The sequence below is a fragment of the Rhinoraja longicauda genome, chromosome 10 (assembly GCF_053455715.1).
Source record: "Rhinoraja longicauda isolate Sanriku21f chromosome 10, sRhiLon1.1, whole genome shotgun sequence".
NCBI classification, from domain to species: domain Eukaryota; kingdom Metazoa; phylum Chordata; class Chondrichthyes; order Rajiformes; family Arhynchobatidae; genus Rhinoraja; species Rhinoraja longicauda.
The window spans coordinates 11,790,952-11,815,557 of record NC_135962.1 but is presented as its reverse complement, the minus strand read 5'-3'; the positions used below and the strand labels follow the sequence as shown (position 1 = coordinate 11,815,557).

Here is a 24,606-nt window from a genome sequence, read left to right as displayed (position 1 = left end):
TTGCTTCTGCCTTGCATCTGCCTTTGAATAATTGAAGGAGATGCATCCCAGGATACAGCAAGAAGAACTAATCAGGCAGGCGTTTAAGTGCACATGTGCAATCAGGATCAGCTCTGACAAGTCCTTAGGGTGTTTATAAGCAACTGTCAATCGCTCAGTTCAGAGCTTCAGCTCCTTGTGTGGAGTAGAGAAATGCCGGGCAAGCTTGCACTTGTAAGGCACTTCCCACAGGACATCACAAAGCCCTTCGTATTGAATGAAAGTTTTGAAATGCAGTTATTATAGTTTTGTGAGAAACACTACAGATTATTTGCATCAGGAAGATCTCACAAACAGCAATGTGACAATGACAACGTAATTTGTTTCCGTGCCGTTAGTCAGTACCAGACATTGGTCTGAACAAGTAGGTCAAGGCATTGGGGATGGGTTGGGGATGTGGAGAAAGAGCGTTGTGGCAGAAGAGTGACTTGATTTTCTTTTACAGTATGGTTGGGGGAATCCTTCAACCTAAGAGGGTATGTGACACTTTAGAAACATGCCATACAAATAATAATATAAATGCAAGTTATGTTTTCTTCCTGCTATCTTGTGAACAATTCTCCAACATGCCACTATCACCTATATAGTACATTTAGATAAAGCTGTGTATTTGTAACAAAAGGTGTGGGGAAAAATTAAAATTCCAAAAAATGTTTTGAAACAAACCCCCTTCAAATTTAGCTTCATTATGTCATTGCAACAAAAGTATGGCTTGGAATTTATTAAATTAAGATCATGAGGAGAATGGGGGGGGAGTTGAGATGAGCACACTGTTCAGTGTTTTCTGTCTTCACCCTGTCTGGCCAAAGTTGCTGTATCCTGACGTACAATAATAACCATTACCTTACTCAAGCGCCTGTCAACTATTCCACCGTGAGAACACTTGTGTAAAGTCACAGTTGTTGTTGTATCTCAGGGTACAGCAACTTTGGCCAGGTAAAACATAATCTCACTCTCCCAGTTTTTTTTCCCCTCCAGCAATAATATTTTGCCAAACACAATGCTTCTGGGATTACGCAATTGCACGTCAAAATTACAATCTCCTCACTCTGAACGTTGCAAAGCATTCTAATTGTGCGGTATATTATCTCCAATTCATTGTGGGGTAGAAGCTTACAAAGGGACATGCCATTCAGCCCTTGAATAGTCTGCATTCCAAGTGGATCAGCTATTTCCCCATCTCATTTCCTGCTTCGTTTCAAATTCCTCAATACCCTTGATGAGGTATTTATACAGAACAGTAATTATAAATTGGAAGCAGGATGCTAGTGCGAACTTTGCATGGTTTAAGTGAAGGGTTATGGAATTTAGGACAAGCTGAAGATTGCGGAGAAAGGGAAGCCTTGAGAGCTCAAAGACAAAGTCAAGTGCTCAGCATGAAAGAAGCTGAAACAAATAATAATCTATCCTTTCCACATTTGTGCTAATGGCAAGGAATTTTTAGCCAGAAAAAAAATTTGTACCTCATCAACAGCCACCTGAGAGAAGATGAAGCTGTTGACTTGAGCAACAGCCACCACATAGAGCACAGGACACCAACTGAGGCGTAGGGTGCAGGTCACCAAGGTCTTGAAATACTGGCGCAGAAGATCCAATGAAGTCTCCATGGGTTGGGTGTAGTGTTCCAAGGGGATCGGCAGCTGTTTCAAGACAGATAAGATTACAAGGTGTGAAAACTCCGGCAGAATATTTTCATCCTCAGTGACTTTAAGGGGTTTACCAATCACTTTAGATCTCAAGGACCTATCATGGATCTTGTGCAGGACCCCAATTTTCAAGTTTTCATGGTACTTTTCAACCCCTCCACATCCTTATCACTACAATCTCCATTCATTACTTTGTCCTATTCAATTTTGGATTTCTAGTGTAAGGCTGCCTGTAATTGCCTCATCTGTGTAACGACTCAGGCTACATGTTCTGGAATTCCATTATTAATCCTCCTTGTTTCTCTGTCTCTCGCATCTCCTGCATCAATCGTAAAAATTGCCTCATTTTCAAGTGTTTTCTCAACTGACCTGGTACATTTCCACATTGTTTGCTGTAAACTTTGTTGAATTACACTCCTGCGAAGGGCCTTGGGATATTTTATGCTTCAAAGGCATTATATAAATACATGTTGTTCTACCACTTTATATAGAATCACACAATATGGGAAGAAGCCATTCATCCCATTGTGCCAGTGCTTTGAAGTAGCTCTTCAATTAAACTCACACCTCTGTCTTTTCCTCACTGTCCAATACTTTTTCCCCTTCTAAACTCATAATTGATTCGGTTTTCAATCATTGGTGGTTGTGGAATAATGTTGATTCAAGAGAACAGCTAGTCATTTGGTCGGATGGAAATCATAAAAGAAAACATTGATGGAATGAGTTTAAAGACTACATAATTAAAGATGGTTTTAAACAAAAAAACAAGGAGAAATGGTATTGCAATAATCAAGGGAGTTTTTAATCTGTAAAACAATCAAATGTCAAAATAATTTGGAAGACTACTTCATAAAATGGATTTACCATGGTTTTCTGGAGCAGTATGCCATTGGACCAACTAGGGAATTAGTTTTTTCGAGTTTAACTCACAGAAAGAGATCCAATGTGAAAAATTATCAAAATGTGATCAATTTTGTGCAGAATTCAAGAGTGACAAAATAGTCTTTTGATTACCTCAAGCAGATGGACCAAGTTGACGAGACCAAAAGATTTGCCATGACATAAATAAAAAGATGTAGAGAAATATTGCATAACTGTGTAAGAATATTCATGCCATTGAGAAATACTAACTCCATACATTACAATGTGAAAGGTGTAGTGGTCTGCACAGAATTACACCGGATTAGTGGTGACCATTCTTTCATTCCTCAAAGGAGAGGTCTGGCTTTTTCTTACTTCCAGTTCCCTGCCGTATACTTTCAGGCTGAAGACGGGTCTCAAACCCAAACGTAACCCATCCTTTTTCTCCAGAGATGCTGCTTGACCCGTTGAGTTACTCCAGCACTTTGGGCCTATCTTCGGCATTTGCAGTTCCTTTCTACACATAGTTAAAATCTTGCTCCTCCCTCTGTTCTAACATCACCATTTATGGTTCAGTATCAGTGACTTGATAATGGTTCGATTGAGCACTTTCCTATGTTTTGCTACTTTAAATTCAAAGGGCTTGTGTGTAATATATCTGGACTTTCTAAAGTATTTAATAGGATGTTTATACCTTTTGGTCTGTCAAGAGCTCCTAGTGTTTGGTTATATTCGTAAATATTTATATATTAGTATATAATATTAGTTTATGGTTCGTAAACAGACATAGAATAAATGAGTTTTTAATTATTTTTAGGTTTGCAAATTGCTACCAGCCTCAGGGATCAGTCTCAGAATTTTAACAATTTATAATACATTTTAACAATGTAGATGACAGGGAGAAAGTTACCCGACCCAAGCGACCTGTGAAGAGGACACTAAAGTGTCTGCAACGAATATAGTGGACTGACTGAGAGAGTAAAAAAAAGAGCAGATTAAGGTTTTTTTTAAGATGATCTTCCCTTTTGCAATTTTTTAATGGTGATTTAAGTGATGAATAACAATTGGTAGCAGAAAGAATGTTCTTTGGGGTAAGAAAGATATCAGTAAAAATACACACATTCACACTAGTCCACTTTGCATCTGCCCCAGTCACCTCTGAATAACATTAAACGGTGTGTTGTAGTGTCATGCCCACTAGCATTCAGCATGAAGTTCTTCAAAATCATTTAACCTACATTCACAGCCAGCAGGTAGAATACTTCCATCTCTGTTTGGATTGCATTGGAGCTTCCTGGAGGATAGAGTCCAACCCACTAAGCTGTGTTGGCAAGTGAATCTAATCACTAACGATTTCAACACATGGTTAAGCTGTCGTTGGTTGTGTCATCAACCGACACTACTCATCTGGACCACACTGAGGATCCAAAATGAAAGCAGAAATCGCTGGAAACATTCAGTAGGTCAGGCGGCATTTGTGGAAAGAAAAACTCTCTAGGACCCTTCTCTAATTCTAATACAGGGACCCAATAGACAATAGACAATAGGTGCAGGAGGAGGCCATTCGCCCCTTCGAGCCAGCACCGCCAATCAATGTGATCATGGCTGATCATTCTCAATCAGTACCCCGTTCCTGCCTTCTCCCCATACCCCCTGATTCCGCTATCCTTAAGAGGTCTATCTATCTCTCTCTTGAAAGCATTCAGAGAATTGGCCTCCACTGCCTTCTGAGGCAGAGAATTCCACAGATTCACAACTCTCTGACTGAAAAAGTTTTTCCTCATCTCCGTTCTAAATGGCCTACCCCTTATTCTTAAACTGTGGCCCCTTGTTCTGGACTCCCCCAACATTGGGAACATGTTTCCTGCCTCTAACGTGTCCAACCCCTTAATAATCTTATATGTTTCGATAAGATCCCCTCTCATCCTTCTAAATTCCAGTGTATACAAGTCTAGTCGCTCCAGTCTTTCAACATATGACAGTCCCGCCATTCCGGGAATTAACCTAGTGAACCTACGCTGCACCCGGACCTGAAACGATAACACTCCTTCTTCCACAGATGTTGCCTGACCTGCTAAGTGTTTCCAGCCTTTGTTTCAGATTTCCAGCTTCAGCATGGTGGTGTATTTTCTTTTAGTGATGGCAAGTACTGGCTTGTGGAGGCTCCAGTATTTAAAGTGGTGTGAATGCTTGTGAGTACCTGCTTCAGCGGCACTCCCAGTGCCCGCAACACGCTAACATGCTCCCCAAAGACAGCCCGGCGCAGCTGGGCATCAAACCTCCTCTGCAAGGGCAGCAGGAGAAAGCTGCCAAAAAGTTGGTCCCCGAACGAGACGCTCTCGAACTGTTCCAGGAGGCTAATATACAGATCGTGAAAGGAGACCAGTCCTGGGAGTGGGGTGCTGAGGTCCAGGGAGTCCATCCTCTTCCGCTGGCAGTAGATGGACAGGAGGGCGGACAGGTTGTCACGGATGGCTGGCTCCAGGAACAGGTTGTTGCCGGTGAGGAACACACAGGAGAGCCGTGCAAACTTGGCAGCCAGGGGGAGCCCTTGCAGGAGTCCACCTCGCCACGTCTCCAGCAGCAGCACCCACTGGAGACTGCTGCTCACCATTTCCACAAGGTTCTCGGGAAGAGAGTCCACCGTCCTGCCCTTCATTTCCTCCCTGCTCACTTGGTCATACAAGTTGATCAGGGGCAGGAAGGCCCAATCAGCCGGCAGAAGAGGACCAGTCATTTCAGGGAGCTGCACAGATTGGGTCAGGTGGTTCTGGCCAGTGTAGAAGTTCCGGGACCGCAAGACGGACGTTTGGAGGTGAGCAAAGTGAGCAAGGTAACGGGCACGGATGGTGGGAAGCTGGTTGAAGGCTGCACCCAGCAGCGTACCACGTGTCGGGTTTGCACAGGCTTTCTCTGCAGTGTCCCTTGTGGCTCCCAGCTGGAGTATGTACAAAAGGTCTTCTGCTTCAGGCCCACCGAATTTGCCTTCCCTGTGAACGTAGAAAATAAATTAGTTTATCATATCATATCATATATATACAGCCGGAAACAGGCCTTTTCGGCCCACCAAGTCCATGCCACCCAGCGATCCCTGTACATTAACACTATCCTACACCCACTAGGGACAATTTTTTTTTTTTTTACATTTTTACCCAGCCAATTAACCTACATACCTGTACGTCTTTGGAGTGTGGGAGGAAACCGAAGATCTCAGAGAAAACCCACGCAGGTCACGGGGAGAACGTACAAATTCCTTACAGTGCAGCACCCGTAGTCAGGATCGAACCTGAGTCTCCGGCGCTGCATTCGCTGTAAAGCAGCAACTCTACCGCTGCGCTAACGTGCCGCCAAACCAAACCAAACCAAACCAAACCAAAATGAAACAAAGTATCATTGAATTGAAATATCAAAGCCCACAAGCAGTCCCACTCTAAATGCTAAGAACATTCACTACAGGTGCTCCTCAACCTACGATGGGGTTACGTTCTGACAAACCCAGCATAAACTGAAAATATCGTAGGTCGAACATGCATTCAATGCTCCTAGAAGCCTCCTCGCTAACCGGCGCATGCGCCCAGGAAGCCGTTTGCGTGACGCTGCTGCAGCCGCGGTGGCAGGTAAATGTTGATCCTGTGGCCGGGCTGAGGAGATAACGGGGCGGCTGCGGCGACGGAGGTCGGCGAGTCCGGGAAAAGATCAAAATTCAAAGTATGGTTTCTAATGAACGTGTACGAAAATTTTGCACCATCGTAAAGTCGAAATATCAGAAGTCGAAGCATCGTAAGTCGGGGAGCGTCTGTACTAACGTTGTCTGCAAGAGGAGGTTTTCAATGTGCAGCCCAGGTTTAGAAGCAAGTCAGTGAATAAAAAGAATGAGTCTTTTTGCACTGGATTACTTACGGTATCAACGCCTGGTTAAAGGCCACCCCAGACAGGAGATCGCGGGCCAAGAACTCACTTCCTGGTAGCAGCAGGCTTAGCAATGCCAGCACAACGTGGTGATAGAGAGGAGCTTGCTGTGCAACCTGAGGGTTCAGAGCAACCTGAAATCGATAAAAAGCATTAGATCTTTTTTCATTAAGGGATTCCGATTAATGTTATTGAAAGTGGTAAAGGGATGGGAAAGGGGAGAGGGAATTGGAGCATTTGGGCACTTTGGGGAAATGAAGGGGCATAAAAGTTGCGGTATGTCTTGAAACTCCATTAGGAAGCGAGTCTGGAAGAGGGAGGTGAGGGATAAAAAGTTGGAAGGAGCAAGGGCAAAGCGGCACTCGCTGCGAAAGACTTAGAGTGCAGCCTATATTATGGGGTCAGATCTCCATTCGAAGTCAGGATCATCTGCTGTCAGGGAAATGAAACACCGGGCAGCCTACAAATCCAGTGCCTGCAGTACTCATGAAGCAATGAACCTCCTGCTGGAGAACACCACTTACCGTCTTGGATGCCAATTTAAGCACAAAGTGCTGGAAGTGGAACTCATGTCGCAGCAACCAAGCGGACTTGTGGTTTATCGGCGGCCTCCTCTTGCAACTGTGGACCAAGTAATCCTTCAGACCTTTACTGTGTAAAATGGTAGAGCACTGCAATCAAAGCAGGCAAGGGAAAAAGATTAGTGGAAGTTCAGGTTAGGAACTGGTTAACAGGTCACTACTTATGGACATGAAGACATTCATGCCCTTGAGTCCAGTCCATCATTCAATTGTATCTTAACCCCAGATGTTTCCTAATTCCCAAGTGTCAGATCCTTATTCTATTATTTTGCATTCCTTGTTTAATTTTTGAGGATGGGAGGGCAGGATTAAGCCAGCTCTTCCACTCAGTGAGATGGAGTGTGATCTGTGGGCTAACTCCAAATACTTATCTTTTCTCTGTAATCCCTTAATACCTTTGGTTAGCAAAATGACAAAATAAGTATGTTCAGAGAAGCAAGTGAACGAAAACTGTCTGCAAACCAATATCAATTACCATATTGATCGTGCTGCTGCACAGTGGGGAGATTTGTCAAGTGGTGTCTCTTGATCTGATTGCAAATAGTTGCATTCATTAATAAATTATTATCACTGATGAAGCATAGTAAATTTAGAACCAAACTTTACTGAACGGTCAATAGATACAAAGAGTTGAAGGACAAACTGTGAAAAATCTGTGTGTGCAGGGGTGTGGGGGCTCTGGGTCTGGTGAACACTCCACAAAGGTGGGCCCATGCAACCCCTTTTTAGGAGTTCTTTGGCATGGCAGGTAAATACAGGGCACAAGACGACTGAAGCCATAGTTTGTTGTGATTGAAAGTGGTATTCCAAGAGATAAGTTGGCAGTATTTTCCTGTTGACATTTTGTTAAGTTGCTACCACATCTCCAAGCCAAAGGGCAGAAACTCAAATACAGATTGAAAATGCTGGAACAAGCTCAGCAGTCAATGTTTCAGTTTGAAGACCCTTCCTTAGACCCGTCTTCAAGCTGTAATGTTAACTCTGTTTTTCTCTCTCCACTAGATACTGCCTGACCTGCTGAATATTTCTGTTCTTGTTTCAGATTTCCAACAGACAATGCACACTTGCTTCCTTGTGAACACACTCCCAGTGTAATCATATCCTGGAGAGAAAGCTTCCATTCACCTTGTCTCACCAGAGGTTATATTGATTTCTCTCCTGAATGGTACAGGGGGGTTAATCTGCCACCCTTGTGGTTTTACTTGGTGTGTGTAATCACTTAATTGGCGATTATGTCAGCTAAGGTCTTGCAGGGCAGAATGAATTGCTTGGAAGAATTGAATATAGCTTTTTACTTGAGTAAAAAAAGTGCTGGAGAAACTCAATGCTATTGCAATCAATTCCCCTCTCCAATGTATACAGAACAAAGGTACAGTCATGCCTTTACCTGTGATGACAGCAGGTATTACAACCACTTTGATGGGACCACAATGGGGCCTTCATAGCACCAATGACTTAAATTGTATAGCACCTTTGAGATATTAAAGCAGCCCAAGGGAAACTTTTGAATCCCAAAGGGAGTCCTTTTGTGTAAACCAGCATCTGCAATTCCTTGTTTCTACCAGGGAAACAGAAGGGGTTATCAATAAAAATTTGACATCAAATCCAATACGATAATCTTCGGGCTGCTTGAGCCAAAGCGATTTCAAGGTGCATTTTAGTGGAAGAGCTAAAGATGAAATAGTTTAGGAGGGGATATCCTTTAGCTTGGGAAGTAGCTGAAGACACAGCTGTCAGATTGAATCCATGACGTACGGTATTATAGGGTAGTGGGAGCCATAGAATCATAGATGCCAAGAAAGACGAGGCCACAGAAGGATTGACAATAAGGACCAAGTGGAAAGAGTCAAACCCGGGTTTCTGGCACTGGAAGGCAGAAAGCTGGCCACTGTGGCACCCATTTTATAATCAGGCCTTTGCTGAAGGGAGGCAACAAAGGTGAAAGGAAATGGGACATGGTGCAAACTTCCCACAGAGACTGTTGGCGTCATTCTGACTGAACGCCTTTATCTCATATTGTCTTAAAGCACAGAAGGAGACTATTCAGCCCACCAAGTCCAAGCCAGCTTTCAGAGCGTTCCCATCCATCTCATTCCCCCCTCTTTCACAAGCCTATCACTCGCTCCTGATTCTCCAGCCTATCACTCAGCAACACTCGGGGAAATCTATAGTGGTAAAAATAACCTCCAATCCCACGTGAATCTTTGAGAAGTGGGAGAAAACCCATGCAGTCAAGAGGAGAACATGCAAACATGCAACATGCAACATGCAACATGCCTGTCCCCATTCCCTCGTCCCAACTGCAATCAGAAAGCAGAACATCCAAGGTTCAAATCCCTTGGTGACAAACCCCTTCAGTCATGAAAAAGGGCACTAGGTGAAGGGAAAAAAAATGCAGATGCTGGTTTAAATCGAAGGTAGACACAAAATACTGGAGTAATTCAGCGGGTCAGGCAGCATCTCTGGAGAGAAGGAATGGGTGACGTTTCGGATCGAGACCCGAAACATCACCCATTCCTTCTCTCCAGAGATGCTGCCTGACCTGCTGAGTTACTCCAGCATTTTGTGTCTACCTTTGCACTAGGTGAAGGTGCAGGAACAATTTAACATCTCAAACTCAGGGTAACAGCTGAAAGTCTCTCTTTCCTCTTTAAAAAAAATAGCCCCTCAAACCTATCTTGTCTATTTGCAAGGGACTTAAATAATTCTTTGTATAGGACAGCATATTGCAGATGCTGATTTATAGCGAAGATAGACACAAAATGATGGAGTAACTCAGCGGGTCAGGCAACTTCTCTGGAGAAAATGGATAGGTAAAGTTTCGGGTCGGGACCCTTCTTCAGACTGAGGAAGGGTTCCGACCCGAAACGTCACCTATTCCTTTCCTCCAGAGATGCTGCCTGACCCGTTGAGTTAATCCAGCATTTTGTGTCTATCTTAAATAATTCTTTGCTCTCTGAAGACAGTCACGCCAAACTCATGCATAAAAAAGCCTCACCTTTTCTGCTAACCCTTTGTGCATAATACAGATGGTGTCCAGTAAATAAACCAATGCAGTCAGGAAGGCGAAAGGGGATTTGGAGCCCGTCAGGCTGAGGGGAGGCACTTCTCCAACAAAGCCCAGAGATACCAGGCTGCGAGGTGTCTCAGGACCTAGGCAGCAGGACTTGGGGTTGCACAAGGCTGAGAAAGACCTGAGGAAAGAGACACAGCACAGAAAGATATTGAAGAAACCTGCATGTGACTTTTGTTAGTGTCAGCAGCCATCGCATACAAGCCACCACACAATCTGCTGGCAAAGGTACACCAAGATTCAGCCACCATCACACAGCTATTGAGAAATGAAGCCTTTTCATCCACCTGCTTTGCTGCTGAGGTCTTGGAGTTGGATCACTGTTTGGTGGTTCCTCTACTTTGTCCTTACAGCCATGGATGACCCTACCAGGAGTGCCAGACTGCAGGCAGCTCTGCATTCACTGCTGCAATAGAAGTTCTGTACCACGTCAAGTTTTTAATTCATTGAGAAATAAAGGACATATGATCATATTCCAACTGCATCAGCCCGACATCAATCAGTTACAAGATGGAGCTACTCAATAAAAACATACATTCACGATTGGCCTTAACTCCCCAAAACATCCTAGTCACTCCTTGGGTCATGAAGTTCAACCAGGAGATGTTGGAGAGGATCTTAACTGAGCATTCTGCACAAGTTAACTTGAAGCCTGAATGCTCGACCAGCTGCAACAAACCAGGAGGATGACTTCTTTGAGAAGGTCCCCTTTGGAGACAGCAATGTCCAATAAACACACATAGCAGCTTTCTTTATAGCAGTCTGGACCTGTTCTGCAAACAGTTTTCCTCAACCCTTTGTTGTGAATGGTAAATCATCATCGTCGTCGTGGCTATCCCTCGAGGTTCGAGGATGATGGTGAACGTTCCGTTGTGGCGATTGAATCAAGTATTCACCGCTTCCGTGCCGGTTCTTGGCTAGGAGCTTCCAGCCATCACGTAGCCTGCTCCCGTCCCCCTTCCCCCATCGCCTAAAGTCTTAAGTAAAGTTTTGTGCTGCTCACAGAATGAAGACGCCTGTGCGTGTGTTTGTTTAACGTGTACTTGATGTTGCACTCCAAGAAGCACACGGTCCTTCACAAATCAATCAACTAATTCCAATGGCAAGGAAACCAAGACGATTGGAGCTGATAGATCTGTTGCAGCCTTCATCCGCCTTCACAGCCGTTGAGTTCAAGATAACTTTGTCCGCCTGGTCCGCCATTGAGGTCTTGTAGGTTGGATCGTTCTTAGTCTGGACCCTCATCATCAACCGTACCGCCATGGGTGGCCCTACCAGAAGCTAGTGCTTCCGATGGCATCGCTCTCGGAATCATGGGGACACGCAAGCCTCTTCACCACAACAAGGTGAACGATCCGATCCGATTATGATGAACACCCAAGGACAAAAGCCACTGAATGAAATATTTTACCAAAGAAACCACTGAGTTTCAAATCTTGCATGAAGTTACACAGACAATTACTGTACTTCTATACATACAGTTCATAGTTTCAGTAATCAGAAGCTCACCTGAGGTCCTCAAACATCTTCTCCAATGTAGGCTGATTAAGCAGCGGGAACAAGAACTCCAAGCAGAACTGCTCCAATTCTTCTAAGCACTCAATAGGCCTATATGAAGGCTGCAGCAAAGTCAAACAGAGTTAGTTTTAGATGGATGTGGTCAGAGCAACTGACTGTGTGCCAGAGTGACACACAGGGACAGGTACACAAATGCACACAAACAAGGACCAAGGTAGGATATTAGTTTGTACCTGTTGGATGAGTTTGCTGTAGTATGTTGCCAAATAGATGATGTATGTTGTAGTTAGCTGCCTCACTGTATTCCAGGTTGGACAGCTGATTTCCTTAAAGCATCTTTTCACACAGCCCTCCAAGAATGGCTTGATACCTGCCACGTGGCTCCAGTCTAATGGAGGAGGTGGAATATGTTCCTCCTGGTCCTTCGCACTAAAGGACATAAATGGAGGTTACTGAATGCTTTGGTTCATTGGACAGAAAGCACATTTGAGAAAAGAGAGCTCCTCAGGTTGTTCGACTTCATTAGCTGGCACTTGCAAACTACACACCCATTCCAATTACTGCCAGGAAATACAAATGTTCAGCAGCATGGAATAACACCACACAGGTGGTGGCCCATTGTACCTGTGCCAGCTCTTTCAACTAGCCAATTAGTCCTACTCTACTTTTCTGCCATACATTCCTACAGTGCAGATCCAGTTACCTATCTGAAAGCCATTACTGCATCTGCTTTGATTCCAACATAATTTCAGCCTGCGAATGCTAGAACATATTTTGTGCAAAACCAAAAAATCACCTCATTGACACCACAGTTCTTTTACAATAGTTAAATCTGTGGATAGTTCCCCATTCACCAGTAAAAAGTTTCTTCATATTTACCTGATCAAGATCTTTCATTTACAAAGACTCCAATTATCCCAGAGCACTTGCAGTTAAATAAGTACTTCTGAAGCATAGTTATTGAGAAAATCAAGTGATTTAGCAGACAATCAAGGAGAAAACGGGGAGATAGGAGCAGGAGTAGGCCATTCGGCCCCTAACGCTGCCCCACCATTAACATTGCTGATATGTCCTGGTCCTCATCTGTTCTTCTCTGCAAGTTCCCCATTGCCTTCAATCCTCTGATCCTTCAAAAAAAATTCCACTCCCTCTTTAAATAACCCGAATGATCAGCCTGAACAATCCCCCAGAGAAGAGAATTCCAGAGGTTCACCATTCTCTGTGAGAAGTGCAAAAAATATTCCAATACAAAAATAACTGGATAACACGACAGCAAAAATAGCAAGCAACTGATCATTTAAAATAAAAACTAAAAATGTTGGAGTATTCAACAGGTCAGCCAGTATTTATGGAAAGAGATTCAGATTAGTTTAGTTTAGTTTAGTTTAGTTTAGTTTAGTTTAGTTTAGTTTAGTTTAGAGATGCAGCGCAGAAGCAGGCCCTTTCGGCCCACCGGGTCCGCGCCGACCAGCGATTCCCGCATATTAACACCCACTAGGGACAATTTCTTTTTACTTTTACCAAGCCAATTAACCTACAAACTTGTAGGTCTTTGGAGTGTGGGAGGAAACCGAAGATCTCGGAGAAAACCCACGCAGGTCACGGGGAAAACGTACAAACTCCGTACAGACAACACCTGTAGTCGGGATCGAACCCGGGACTCATTCCCTGTAAGGCAGCAACTCTACCACTGCGCCACCGTTAGTTTATTAGTTTATTCTCATTTATTCCAGGGTGCAATTAAATTTTTTATTCACATGAAGCTCACAGTTTTCATACAGTAATGTGAGATGCAACAAGAAATAAACAACGAGTAACTGGTGCAAAGATTGGTGTTCAATCTGAAAGTAGTGGCAACTGATGGAAACATTGTGTAGGAAGGAAATGCAGATCCCGGTTTGAAGGAGGGTCTCAACCCGAAACGTCACCCATTCCTTCCTTCCAGAGATGCTGCCTGTCTCGCTGAGTCACTCCAGTATTTTGTGTCTCTCTTTGATGGAAAAATTGGCTACTTCATAATAAAATATTTTCTATTAACTGAAGCTGGATGAATGATAAACATTGGCCAAGACAGAAGGAGAGAAGGTCACTCCATTTCTACAAAATAACAGTGACAATTTTTACTCTCACAGAAACATAGAAAATAGGTGCAGGAGCAGGCCATTCAGCCCTTCGAGCCAGCACCGCCATTCAATATGCTCATGGCTGATCATCCAAAATCAGTACCCTGTTCCCGCTTTCTCCCCATATCCCTTCATTTTGAAAAGAAAACATCTCTGACAGTGGATATGTCCAGTGAGCATATTGAATGGCGGTGCTGGCTCGAAGGGCTGAATGGCCTGCTCCTAAGGTTAGATAGCCTGGGTACTAAGGTTAGATAGCCTAGAGACTTTTTTTTTGTTGCTAAGGACTTGAACCTATCACCTGCTGCACTGTAGACACAAGCACAACTAAGTACAGCAGCCAGCGTGAATCTTTCAGTGGAGTCTAAATGACAGCAAGCATCGCCTTATGACAATATGCAGCTGTGGTAACCGTGGCAACGGTCCAGTGACAAGCTCCGAGAATACACGAGGGAATTGTTGCATTGTGAGACACCGAAGCCCAGTGCGGTGTTTCACCATTGATCTAATATGACTGATGAATACGTTCTCTGCCATAACTAGCAATCCCATACTGACATTTAATCAGTACCTTTGAGCCTCCCTACATTTCACAGGATAAAATGGAGCGTCCATCAAAATGGCAATCACTGTCTTAAAGACCATCAGTTCGGAATGAAAGCTATCAAAAATACAAAGCATTAATTCAAAACTGGTTGGCTGTGGGAAACAAAATCAGTCTTTGTATTTGTGTTGCCTAGCAACGGCCACCAATTCAACTGCCTCTCCTCCACTCTAGTCTCCCAGCATCAATCTGCAATCACTCATATGGGTCCAAGACCTGCTTTAATCACAAACGGAGGCATCAGGTCTCCAGGAGCATCCACTGCGCTGTGGCATGAAAATGGTACAAGATGAGCGACCGGTTGTGATCATCACACAGTTACAGCGTGCTCACAGAGCCCTGCTAAAGACACGGGTGCTTCACTGGTGGAGGGATTCCCCAACTTGCTGCAGAATTAGCAGGGAATGATAAAGGGTAGGTTGAAGAAAGGCTTTCAGAAATTACACAGAATTAACGGCATTCAGACCAACACCACTATGTCTTGGTTCAAAATGAGATACCTCCAACCTACTACAATTCAGCCCAATGATTACGTATTTAATCCTCTGAAATGTTATTCTCAGCAAGTTCCACATTCTACCATTCACTGATAAAAGAGTAATTCAGCACAGTAACAGGCTCTACAGCCAATCACATCAATGCCAACTACCAAGTACCTATCTAAACTAGTCTCATTTACCAGCACTTGGTCCATGGCCTAATGTGCCTTGGAGATTCAAGTATTCATCCAGAGCCTTCTTAACTCTTGAGTCCCTGCCTCCACCACCCCTCAGGCAGTGCATTCCAGACTGCAACTGGTGAAAAAAAATAGTTGGTAGATCCCCTCAAAACCTCTTAATCCTCACCTTGTTTTCAGACACCTCTACGTTGGGGACATGATTATTACTATCTATCCTTACCTATACCTCTCATAATTTTGTATAATACTATTAGGTTCCTCCTCACTCCCATCAGCTTAATCTGCTCCAAGGAAAACAAACCCACCTCATCTCGCCTCTCTTTGTAACTAAAATATCCAGGTAAATCTCCGAATATTTTCCTGTGTTGCAACCAGAACGGTACATCATATTCCAGCTGAAGCTTAATCTGTTTTAGAAGATTGTACCAAGAACACCCTGATCTTAAACTCCATGCCCTGGCTAATGAAGCCCAACATCCTGAATGTCTTCTTCACCAACCCATCTACCTGTGTAGCCGCCTCCAGGAATCTTTGAACTTAAGCAACAGCGTCCCATTGCGCCTTGTACTCCTTAGAGGATTACCATTGATGGTATAGGTCCTACTTTTATCAGATCACCATCAGAACATGGATCATCTCAGGATACTTATCAGGATTAATATCTATCAGGATTAAATTCCATTTATAATTGCTCAGCCCAATTTGTCAACTGATCAACGTCATTCTGTACAGGAAGGAACTTCAGATGCTGATTTATACGTTGATTTCTCTAATTTCCCCCCCACCACTCTGCCTTCCTCCACCATCCTAGTCATCCTACCAGTTCTACTGTTCAAGTCAAGTCAAGTCAAGTCAATTTTATTTGTATAGCACATTTAAAAACAACCCACGTTGACCAAAGTGCTGTACATCTGATTAGGTACTAAGGAAAAAAATGAAACATACAGTAGCACGCAAACATAACAGCACATACAAAACAGTTCACAGCGCCTCCTCAATGAGCCTCAAACGCTAGGGAGTAGAAATAGGTTTTGAGCCTGGACTTAAAGGAGTCGATGGAGGGGGCAGTTCTGATGGGGAGAGGGATGCTGTTCCACAGTCTAGGAGCTGCAACCGCAAAAGCGCGGTCACCCCTGAGCTTAAGCCTAGACCGCGGGATAGTGAGTAGCCCCAAGTCGGCCGACCTGAGGGACCTGGAGTTAGAGAGGTGGGTTAGAAGATTTTTGATGTAGGGAGGGGAATGTCCATTTAGGGCTTTATATGTGAATAGGAGGAGCTTGAAGTTGATTCTGTACTGTACAGGGAGCCAGTGGAGAGAGGCCAGAATCGGCGTGATGTGGTCCCTTTTACGGGTACCCGTCAGGAGTCTCGCTGAGGCGTTTTGGACCAGTTGCAGGCGGGACAGGGAAGATTGGCTGATCCCAGTGTATAGGGAGTTGCAGTAGTCTAGGCGGGAGGAAATGAAAGCGTGAATGATTTTTTCAGTGTCGTCGAATTGGAGGAAAGGTTTGATTTTAGCTATGGTACGAAGTTGGAAGAAGCTGGCTTTTACCACAGCGTTGACTTGCTTGTCAAATTTTAATGCAGAGTCAAATATCACGCCGAGGTTTTTGACATGCGGTTTGACTAGGCAGGATAGGCTTCCAAGACTGCCTGTTATCGATTTGATGGAGTCGGGGGGGCCGAATAGGATGACCTCAGACTTGCTCTCGTTTAATTGGAGGAAGTTCTGTGCCATCCAACATTTTATGTCCTCAAGGCAGTGTAAGAGGCTGTTTAAATTTGACTGGTTGTTGGGTTTCAGAGGGAGGTAAAGCTGAGTGTCATCGGCATAGCAGTGGAAAAAAATGCCGTGCCTTTGAATGATTTGGCCAAGGGGGAGCATGTATAGAGAGAAGAGAATGGGGCCTAGGATGGAGCCTTGTGGAACTCCGCAGGAGAGGCTAGCTGGAGCAGAGGAATAACTGCCTATGTTGATGGCGAAACTCCTATCTTTGAGGTAGGAAACGAACCAGCTCAGGGCAGTGCCATCAATGCCAACTGCGTACCGGAGACGGTCACATCCATGTATTCCTCGCATTAGCACATCTTCCCCAGACAACAATGGGCCATTATGGACTCCACCCTTCCTGAGGTTGTCTGTTGCCAGCACTGCCTTTTCTCACCTCCAATCATCGACCTGAAATGCCAAATCTGTTTCCTGTCCACGGATACTGCCTGGCTTGCTTAGTTTTTCAAGCATTCTCTATTTTTGTTGGTTAATTAACTGGTTTGAAATCTGGTCGAAGTTCTCCTACATCAGGGTAGTAAGGAACAGCAATGTATTCGGAAATACTCAGTCTGAAGAAGGGTCTCGATCCGAAACGTCACCCATTCCTTCTCTCCGAGATGCTGCCTGACCTGCCGAGTTACTCCAGCATTTTGTGGTACCTTCAGAAATACTCAATGCACAAATTCATATAGATACTCCTAGGAGTAGGCTAGATGTTCACAGTTAAATTAATGATTTTGATGAGAATGTAGATGGCATGATTAGTAAATTTGCAGATTGGTGATGTGGTGGACAGTGCAGAAGATTGTCCAAGGTTACAACAGGATCTAGATCATCTGGGAAAGTGGGCAAAGGAATGGCTGATTAAATTTAAATCAGATAAGTGCAAAAGTACAGGTATGTAAGTTAATTGGCTGGGTAAATGTAAAAATTGTCCCTAGTGGGTGTAGGATAGTGTTAATGTGCGGGGATCACTGGGCGGCACGGACTTGGAGGGCCGAAAAGGCCTGTTTCCGGCTGTATATGATATATATGAAAATGATGCAATTTGAGAAATTAAACCAGGGCAGGTCTCACACAGGGAAAGACAGACACCTTGGGAGTGTGTAGAACAGAGAGACATCGAGATGCAAGTACACAAGTGACAACACAAGTAGACTAGGTTGTAAAGGTGGTGTTTGGCATGCTTGACAAGAGTTGGATGAGGTATTGAGGACAAGAGTTGGGAAATCATGCTCCAGTTGTACAAAATGTTGCACCCAGAATATTGTGCACAGTTCTGGTCACCGTACTACAGGAAGGATAAAGCCAGGGGGTTGCAGAGATTTTTTTTTTTTTTCAGGAATGGTTTAAGAGGGTTATAGGTCATGCAAATGGCAAATGGGAACATGGTTGTCCTGCCCTGTTTCCGTGCGGTAGAGCTCTAGAACTATGAAGGAAATTTTGATTCGGGACCACAAAGCATTTCCTGCATTGCTACAGTCCTTTTGTTGATACATGATAAGTTTATACTCATTCAAGTTAATCCTGGCTAACCTGTGTCTGAATTCCATTTAAGTCGGCTTCCATTATCCATGGTAATGGAAAGGAGTGTTTCCACACGTATTGCAAAAATACAAATAATGAAAAGGAGAATATGAGACACATTAAAAACCATCAAACATCCCACACAGACGTTACTTTGTTGTTCGCTGATTAGTCAACCAAATCGAAAGAGATTTCTCAACTGAGATATGTCGAGCAGCTGAGCAAATACTGTGATTACATTTGCTTCGGCCAGCAAGGGTAAATGTCTTTCTACGGTTCCAGCTCAATGTCCACTGGTCCACTCTGGAGCTCCTGCCAGCAAAGTGGGGATTGTAGGCCAGGTCAAGCATGTGTATGCACTCAAGGGGAGAGGGGAGGTCTTTGGACCAGTACAGCTCGTCTGAAAACCAGATAAACAGCTTGTGGATAACCAGGAATTATCCAAACTCGTTTCAGTCATACGGACTCACAATCTTTAAGGAGACAATAGACAATAGGTGCAGGAGTAGGCCATTCAGCCCTTCGAGCCAGCACCACCATTCAATGTGATCATGGCTGATCATTCTCAATCAGTACCCCGTTTCTGCCTTCTCCCCATACCCCATGGGTTTTTGGCGCTTTTTGACACCAAGTCTCTTTTATTCTCAGTATATTCCCATCATCCTCACCACCTCTGCCAGACTCCAATATGCTAGAGACAACTTTTGATGGTCAATTAACTTACCAACCCACAAACTTTTGGCTCACAGTAGGAAGTCAGAAGATCCCCAAGAAATGCATAAGGTGCAAACTCCACGAAAACAGCACCTTGGGTCAGGATCGAACCTAGGTAGCTAAGACTGTGAAGAGCTGGAGCGTCATCCACACCCACGTACATTTTCATCAGCCAAAGTTCTACCTGTGCAATCTCTTAGTGACCTTTTGTAATTTTCTCTTCACAGCAACATTGCTTACTGTAAGTGTTAATAACATAATATTTTTTAATTAAGCCCCAATTTTAATGTTTGCAGATGAGTTCCAAATTTTCATTGTGCTTTGCATGATACGCTTACCCATATTCTAAAGTTTATATTTCATGGTCACCCTCCCTTAGGAACATCATTGAAGCCGATCTCTCTGAACACCAGAATCTATCAGTCTCACACCCGAATATTCCCCGAAATGCTTAATTTCACATCTCCGCAAGGTGGCACAGTGATGGAGTTGCTGCCTTACTGTGCCAGACCCGGGTTCAATCCTGACTACCCGTGCTGTTTGTATGTTCTCCCTGTGGTTCCGAGTAGGTTTTCTCCAGGTGCTCTGGTTTCCTCCCAAGACACACAGGTTTGTAGGTTAATTGGCTTCGGTAAAATTGTAAATTGCCCCTAGTGTGTTGGATAGTACTGATCGGGGTATGGGGTGATCGCTGGTTGACGCGGACTCGGTGGTACGAAGGGCCTATTTCTCTCTAAAGCCTAAAGTCACATTATACCCTTCTGCCATCTTTATTCACCCAATTCATTATATTCCATTGTAGACTTTGCTCTCTTATTTGTTCTGAACCTCCCCAGCAAACCTATTGAGCATCCTCAGCATTTAATTCTTTCAGCTCTGCAGCACTTCCTCAATATTTTCCAGGTCTTTTACTCAAATCAGAATACAGTGCCCAGATCCAACCAGAGTTCAGCAGAGTTAAAAGCAACTTCCAACACTTGGTTCTCCAGCCCTTTGGAAAGAAAGGCTTACTTGCCACTAAACCTTTTAATTACTCATCTGTTCTTTTTCAGCTTGAGTGATTAGTACCCATAGCATTATAAATCGTTGCTCTTCTCTTCTCACTGTTCTTACATTCTCAACATTTATAAAATAGCTTGATTTGAGTTTCTTAGATCCAAAATAGATAACTTCGGTCTCACCCACATAATTCTTCATCAGCCATAATTCTGCCTACTTAATCTCTCTGCACCTCTTACTTCTTTTGCTCCCAATTGTTTCACTAGTATAGGTGCCATATATGGTTATATAATTCCCCATTCCTTCATCGATTGATGAGACTGAACTCAGGGTATCAAACTGTGGGACAAAGTTACAGTCATCACAAGTGTGTGACTGGATGGGGGTTGGGGGAGAAAGCATAAAGGTCATCAGATCCAATGGATTCAATGAGAGCTTCAGCTTCGACCATGGGCTTTGCCACTATGTTCTGATGGGAATGGAAGCCAGCTTCAGGCAAGTTTATTGTCATATACATCAGGGTGGAATGAAACTCCATTTTCCACGTGAAGTGTACCGAGTAAACAGAGATACAGCAATGGATAAAACAACAAATGCAAAACAGCAGAATGGGGCAAAGATTGTAGTGCAATCTGAAGCAGTGCAAAATATTACATTAAAGTGCAATAACAGAATAACCAGATAAGGTAGATTTAAGAGTAAAGAGTAAAGATTTAAGAGTATGTAACAGCACCTCCAGGAAGGGGGTGTGAACAAGGTAGACACAAGGAATCTTGAGCAAAAAACATACAGTGCTGGAGTAACTTAACAGGTTAGGCAGCATCTGTGGAGGACATGAATAGGTAATGTTTCAGGTCGGGCTCCTTTTTCAGACTCCATTGCAGATGGAAGCCCCAAAGCCAAGTCTAGAAGTTTAGGGATGAGCTAATTTGGTATTATGGTGTTGGAGGCTGAGCAGTAGTCGCTAAATAGCATCCTGACATCAAGGTGATCCAGGACTGATTGTAGTGCAAGGGAGATGCCATTCTCTGTTGACCCATTTTTCCTGTACACAAATTGTAAGGGGCCTACATAGTCAGGCACAGATGTGGGCCATTATTAATCTTTCAATGTAATTCATTATGATCGATGTTGGAGCTACTGGACAGTAGTCATTGAAACTGGTCACTTAACTTTTCTTGGAGTGATGGGGTTTCCTTGAAGCAGATGAAGACAGGACACTGTTGAACTGAGAAGTGAAGATGTTGGCAAAGACTGTGGTCTGCTGGTTTGCACAATGTTTCACAACTCCTTTAAAGGACTCCATCCAGGCTGGCCACTTTCCCTAGAGTTTACCTTTGTGAAATTAGATCGGACTTCTACCACCCAGATGTATGGGACAGGGCCAGCTGGAGATGAGATGAGATGACGTCACTTAGGGGGTACTTAGTTTGCCTGTTCCAAGCAGATGTAAAAGGCAATGAGTTCATTCGAAGGTCGCAGGCAAATATCGCCCCTTATTTCAGCTTCTAACCCATGATAGTTTTCAGGCCCTTCCACTGTCGCCTCGCATCCGCTTGGTTGAATTGGGGCTCTCGTTTGTTTTGGAATTCTATTATGGATCACTGACAGACTTGTGGAGATCATACTTAGCCTTCTTGAGCAGTATGGGTCATCCTTCTTAATAGTCTTTGATCGGGACTTTAGCAGAGAGCGAATCTCCCTTTTCATCCAAGGATTCTGGTTAGGAGAGATGCAATCTGTCTTTGTCAGAACGCAGTTACCAACGTATTTATTGATGAAAACAATGACAATTAAGATGAACCTTGGGTTGGATGAACGGTCTTTGAACGTTCTAGCCCAACAACTCAAGGCAGTTCTGAAGTAGGATTCAACCTCTTCAGATCACAGCTGTATCACTCTTTTTGTTGATCCCTTGCACTTCAATCTCTGTCTGTTATCCCGCGGGAGCAGCAATAACAGACTGCCAAAATGAGGGCAAGGGATGGATCCAAAGACATACTTGATCGTGGTGTAGCAATGGTCTAGAGTATTAACACCCTACGTGGTGCAGGAGACAAGCTGATGGCATTTGGAAGGTGATTGATGAAGCAGCCATAGATAGTTGGAACTCGGATACCTCTTCAAGGAGAGTGGAGGATGCTTCAAAGAACCAGGGAACTATTCCCTCTACCCTGGCAAATAATCATCCCGTATCCAACATTCAACCAACAGTTCTGATACAAGGTCACAGACCTAAAACATTAACAGTTAGTCTCTCTTCAGATGCTGCCCAACCTGTTAAGTATTTCCAGCTTTTAATGATTTATATCATTAAATAATCTGTTTATTGAGGTATTTCCTTTTGTAGCAAAGCTGGCTGGTGCATTTGTCTATGGCTTGTGAAGTTCCAGGTTATAAAATATGCTAAATGATCTCAAGTCCTGTGTAGCACACCTAGTGATACACAGAAAAGAAACAGTCTGAAGAAGGGTCTCGACCCGAAACGTCACCCATTCCTTCTCTCAAGAGATGCTGCCTGACCGCTGAGTTACTCCAGCTTTTTGTGTCTACCCAGAAACACAAAAGCTCTACAGGAAGGTGAATAATGAGAAATTGGGGAAACAGACACAGAAGGGAGCAGAAGGGAGCTCTCATCCAAAAGAGAGTTAGATAAAGCTCTTAGGGCCAGCGGAATCAAGGGGTATGGGGAGAACGCAGAAACGGGGTACTGATGATCAGCCATGATCACATTGAATAGTGGTGCTGGCTCGAAGGGCCGAATGGCCTGCTCCTGCACCTATTGTCTATGTATCTTGCGATGTAATTAGCCTTAGTGGGCTTGGTACTTTAAATTGGAGATTCTTTGAAGACAGAGATGAGTTTTCACACAAATCACAGACACATAGTTAACTAAAGTCGACAACTGGACACTCAAAAGTGTGAAAGGATTGATCTAGGCAATAGATCTGGAATGATATTATAGAAAATTGAACTTGACCCAAATTGGATGAGGGCAAAAGGGGGAGAGCAAAGAGGTACCTGGAGGTGAACTGGGCCTGCAGTTCAAAAGCACACCCTGCAGTGTGAGTGACATTGATAAGGAGGCAAACCAACGTCTCGGCTCTCTGTAAGGAATAATCAAATGAAGGGTCCTCTTTTTTCGGCTGGGACACGAGATTTGGTAGGGTCTGGAGAATCTTCATCAGTACAGGATAGAAGTCCCTGGGGATGGTAAAAGGAGAAATCAGCAATTATCACATTATTATTTAAGGGATTTTATTGAATGCATATCCACACTAAAGATATTCAGGACATTCCGAGGTCAGGAAAGGCATTTTTGCTAAACACAATCAATGAAAATGATGGCCCAGAAAAGACCCACAAGTCTCAAACATCATGATGAAATACCGAAGATAAACACAAAATGATGCAGTAACTCAGTGAGTCAGGTCGCATTTCTGGGGAAAAGGAATTGGTGACGCTTAAGGTCGCGACCCTTCTTCAGACGGAGAGTCAGGGAAGAAGGAAACCAATGGCCATGGAGCTCACAATGGTTTATTGTTGACCACGGAGGAGGTGATAACGCAGGGATATGAATGGTGAAACTAGCAGGACGACTAGGGTGGGGGAGGGAAGGAGAGAGAGGGGATGTAAGGGTTAATTGAGAGTAGAGAAATGAATATTCACTGGGTTGTAAGCTGTCCAAGCAAAATATGAGGTGCTGTTCCCCCAACAGTGGAGGAGGCCCAGGACAGAAAGGTTAGTATGGGATGGGAAGGGGAGTTAAAATGTTTGGCAACCAGGAGATCGCGTAGGCCAAGGCGGATTGAGCATAGGTGTTCAGCGAAACAATCACCCAGTCTGCACTTGGTCTCGCTGTTTTAAAGCAGTCCACACCAAAAACAATGGATACAGTAGATGAAGTTGGAGGAGGCGCAAGTGAACCTCTGCCCCACCTGAAAGGACTATCGGGGTCCTTAGATGGAGGCAAGTTGGGAAGTATAGGGAAGGTGTTGCATCTCCTGTGGTTGCAGGGGAAAGTACCTGGGAAGGGGGTGGTTTGGGTGGAAGGGATGAGTGAGCCAGTGAGTGGTGGAGGGAAGGGTCTCTGCAGAAAGCAGAAAGGAATAGAAATGGAAAGATGCGACCAGTGGTGGGATCGTGTTGGAGGTGGCGAAAATGTCAGAGGATTATGTGCTGTATGCGACAGCTGCTAGAGTGAAAGGTGAAGACTAGGGGCACTCTGTCCCTGTTGGGATTGGAGGGAGGAGGAGCAAGAGCGGAGCTACAGGATACCGAGGAGACACATGTGAGGGCCTCATCTAAGGAAGAAGAGACGACCCCCCCCCCCACCCCACCCCACCCCATTCTCTAAAGACTGAGGACATCTCGGATGTCCTGGTATGGAACACCTTGAGTGGAGAAGCGGCGGAAACGGAGGAATTGGGAGAAGGCGATAGAGGCTTTGCAGGAAGCAGGGTGAGAAGTGTAGTCTAGATAGCTGTGGGAGTCAATAGGTTATAATATATATCAGTCAATAGTCTATCCCCTGTGATGGAGACAGTGAGATCAAGAAAGGG

The 24,606-nt window shown here is 44.1% G+C and overlaps 1 protein-coding gene across 4 annotated transcripts in view; it reads right to left on the bottom strand.

Moving 5' to 3' along the window:
- The window catches only part of rpap1 (RNA polymerase II associated protein 1), a 111,604-nt gene that overhangs the window by 9,673 nt on the left and 77,325 nt on the right, over positions 1-24,606 (bottom strand). For 3 of the 4 annotated variants that reach the window (XM_078407103.1, XM_078407105.1, XM_078407104.1), the window contains exons 16-23: positions 23,066-23,248; positions 11,861-12,056; positions 11,619-11,728; positions 10,035-10,230; positions 6,980-7,126; positions 6,447-6,589; positions 4,747-5,536; positions 1,503-1,679 (exon numbers count right to left, since the gene is read on the bottom strand). In XM_078407103.1, the coding sequence (XP_078263229.1) occupies positions 1,503-1,679; positions 4,747-5,536; positions 6,447-6,589; positions 6,980-7,126; positions 10,035-10,230; positions 11,619-11,728; positions 11,861-12,056; positions 23,066-23,248 (1,942 nt within the window). The remainder of the gene's footprint in view (positions 1-1,502; positions 1,680-4,746; positions 5,537-6,446; positions 6,590-6,979; positions 7,127-10,034; positions 10,231-11,618; positions 11,729-11,860; positions 12,057-23,065; positions 23,249-24,606) is intronic. The other variant, XM_078407106.1, reaches the window with a different exon arrangement.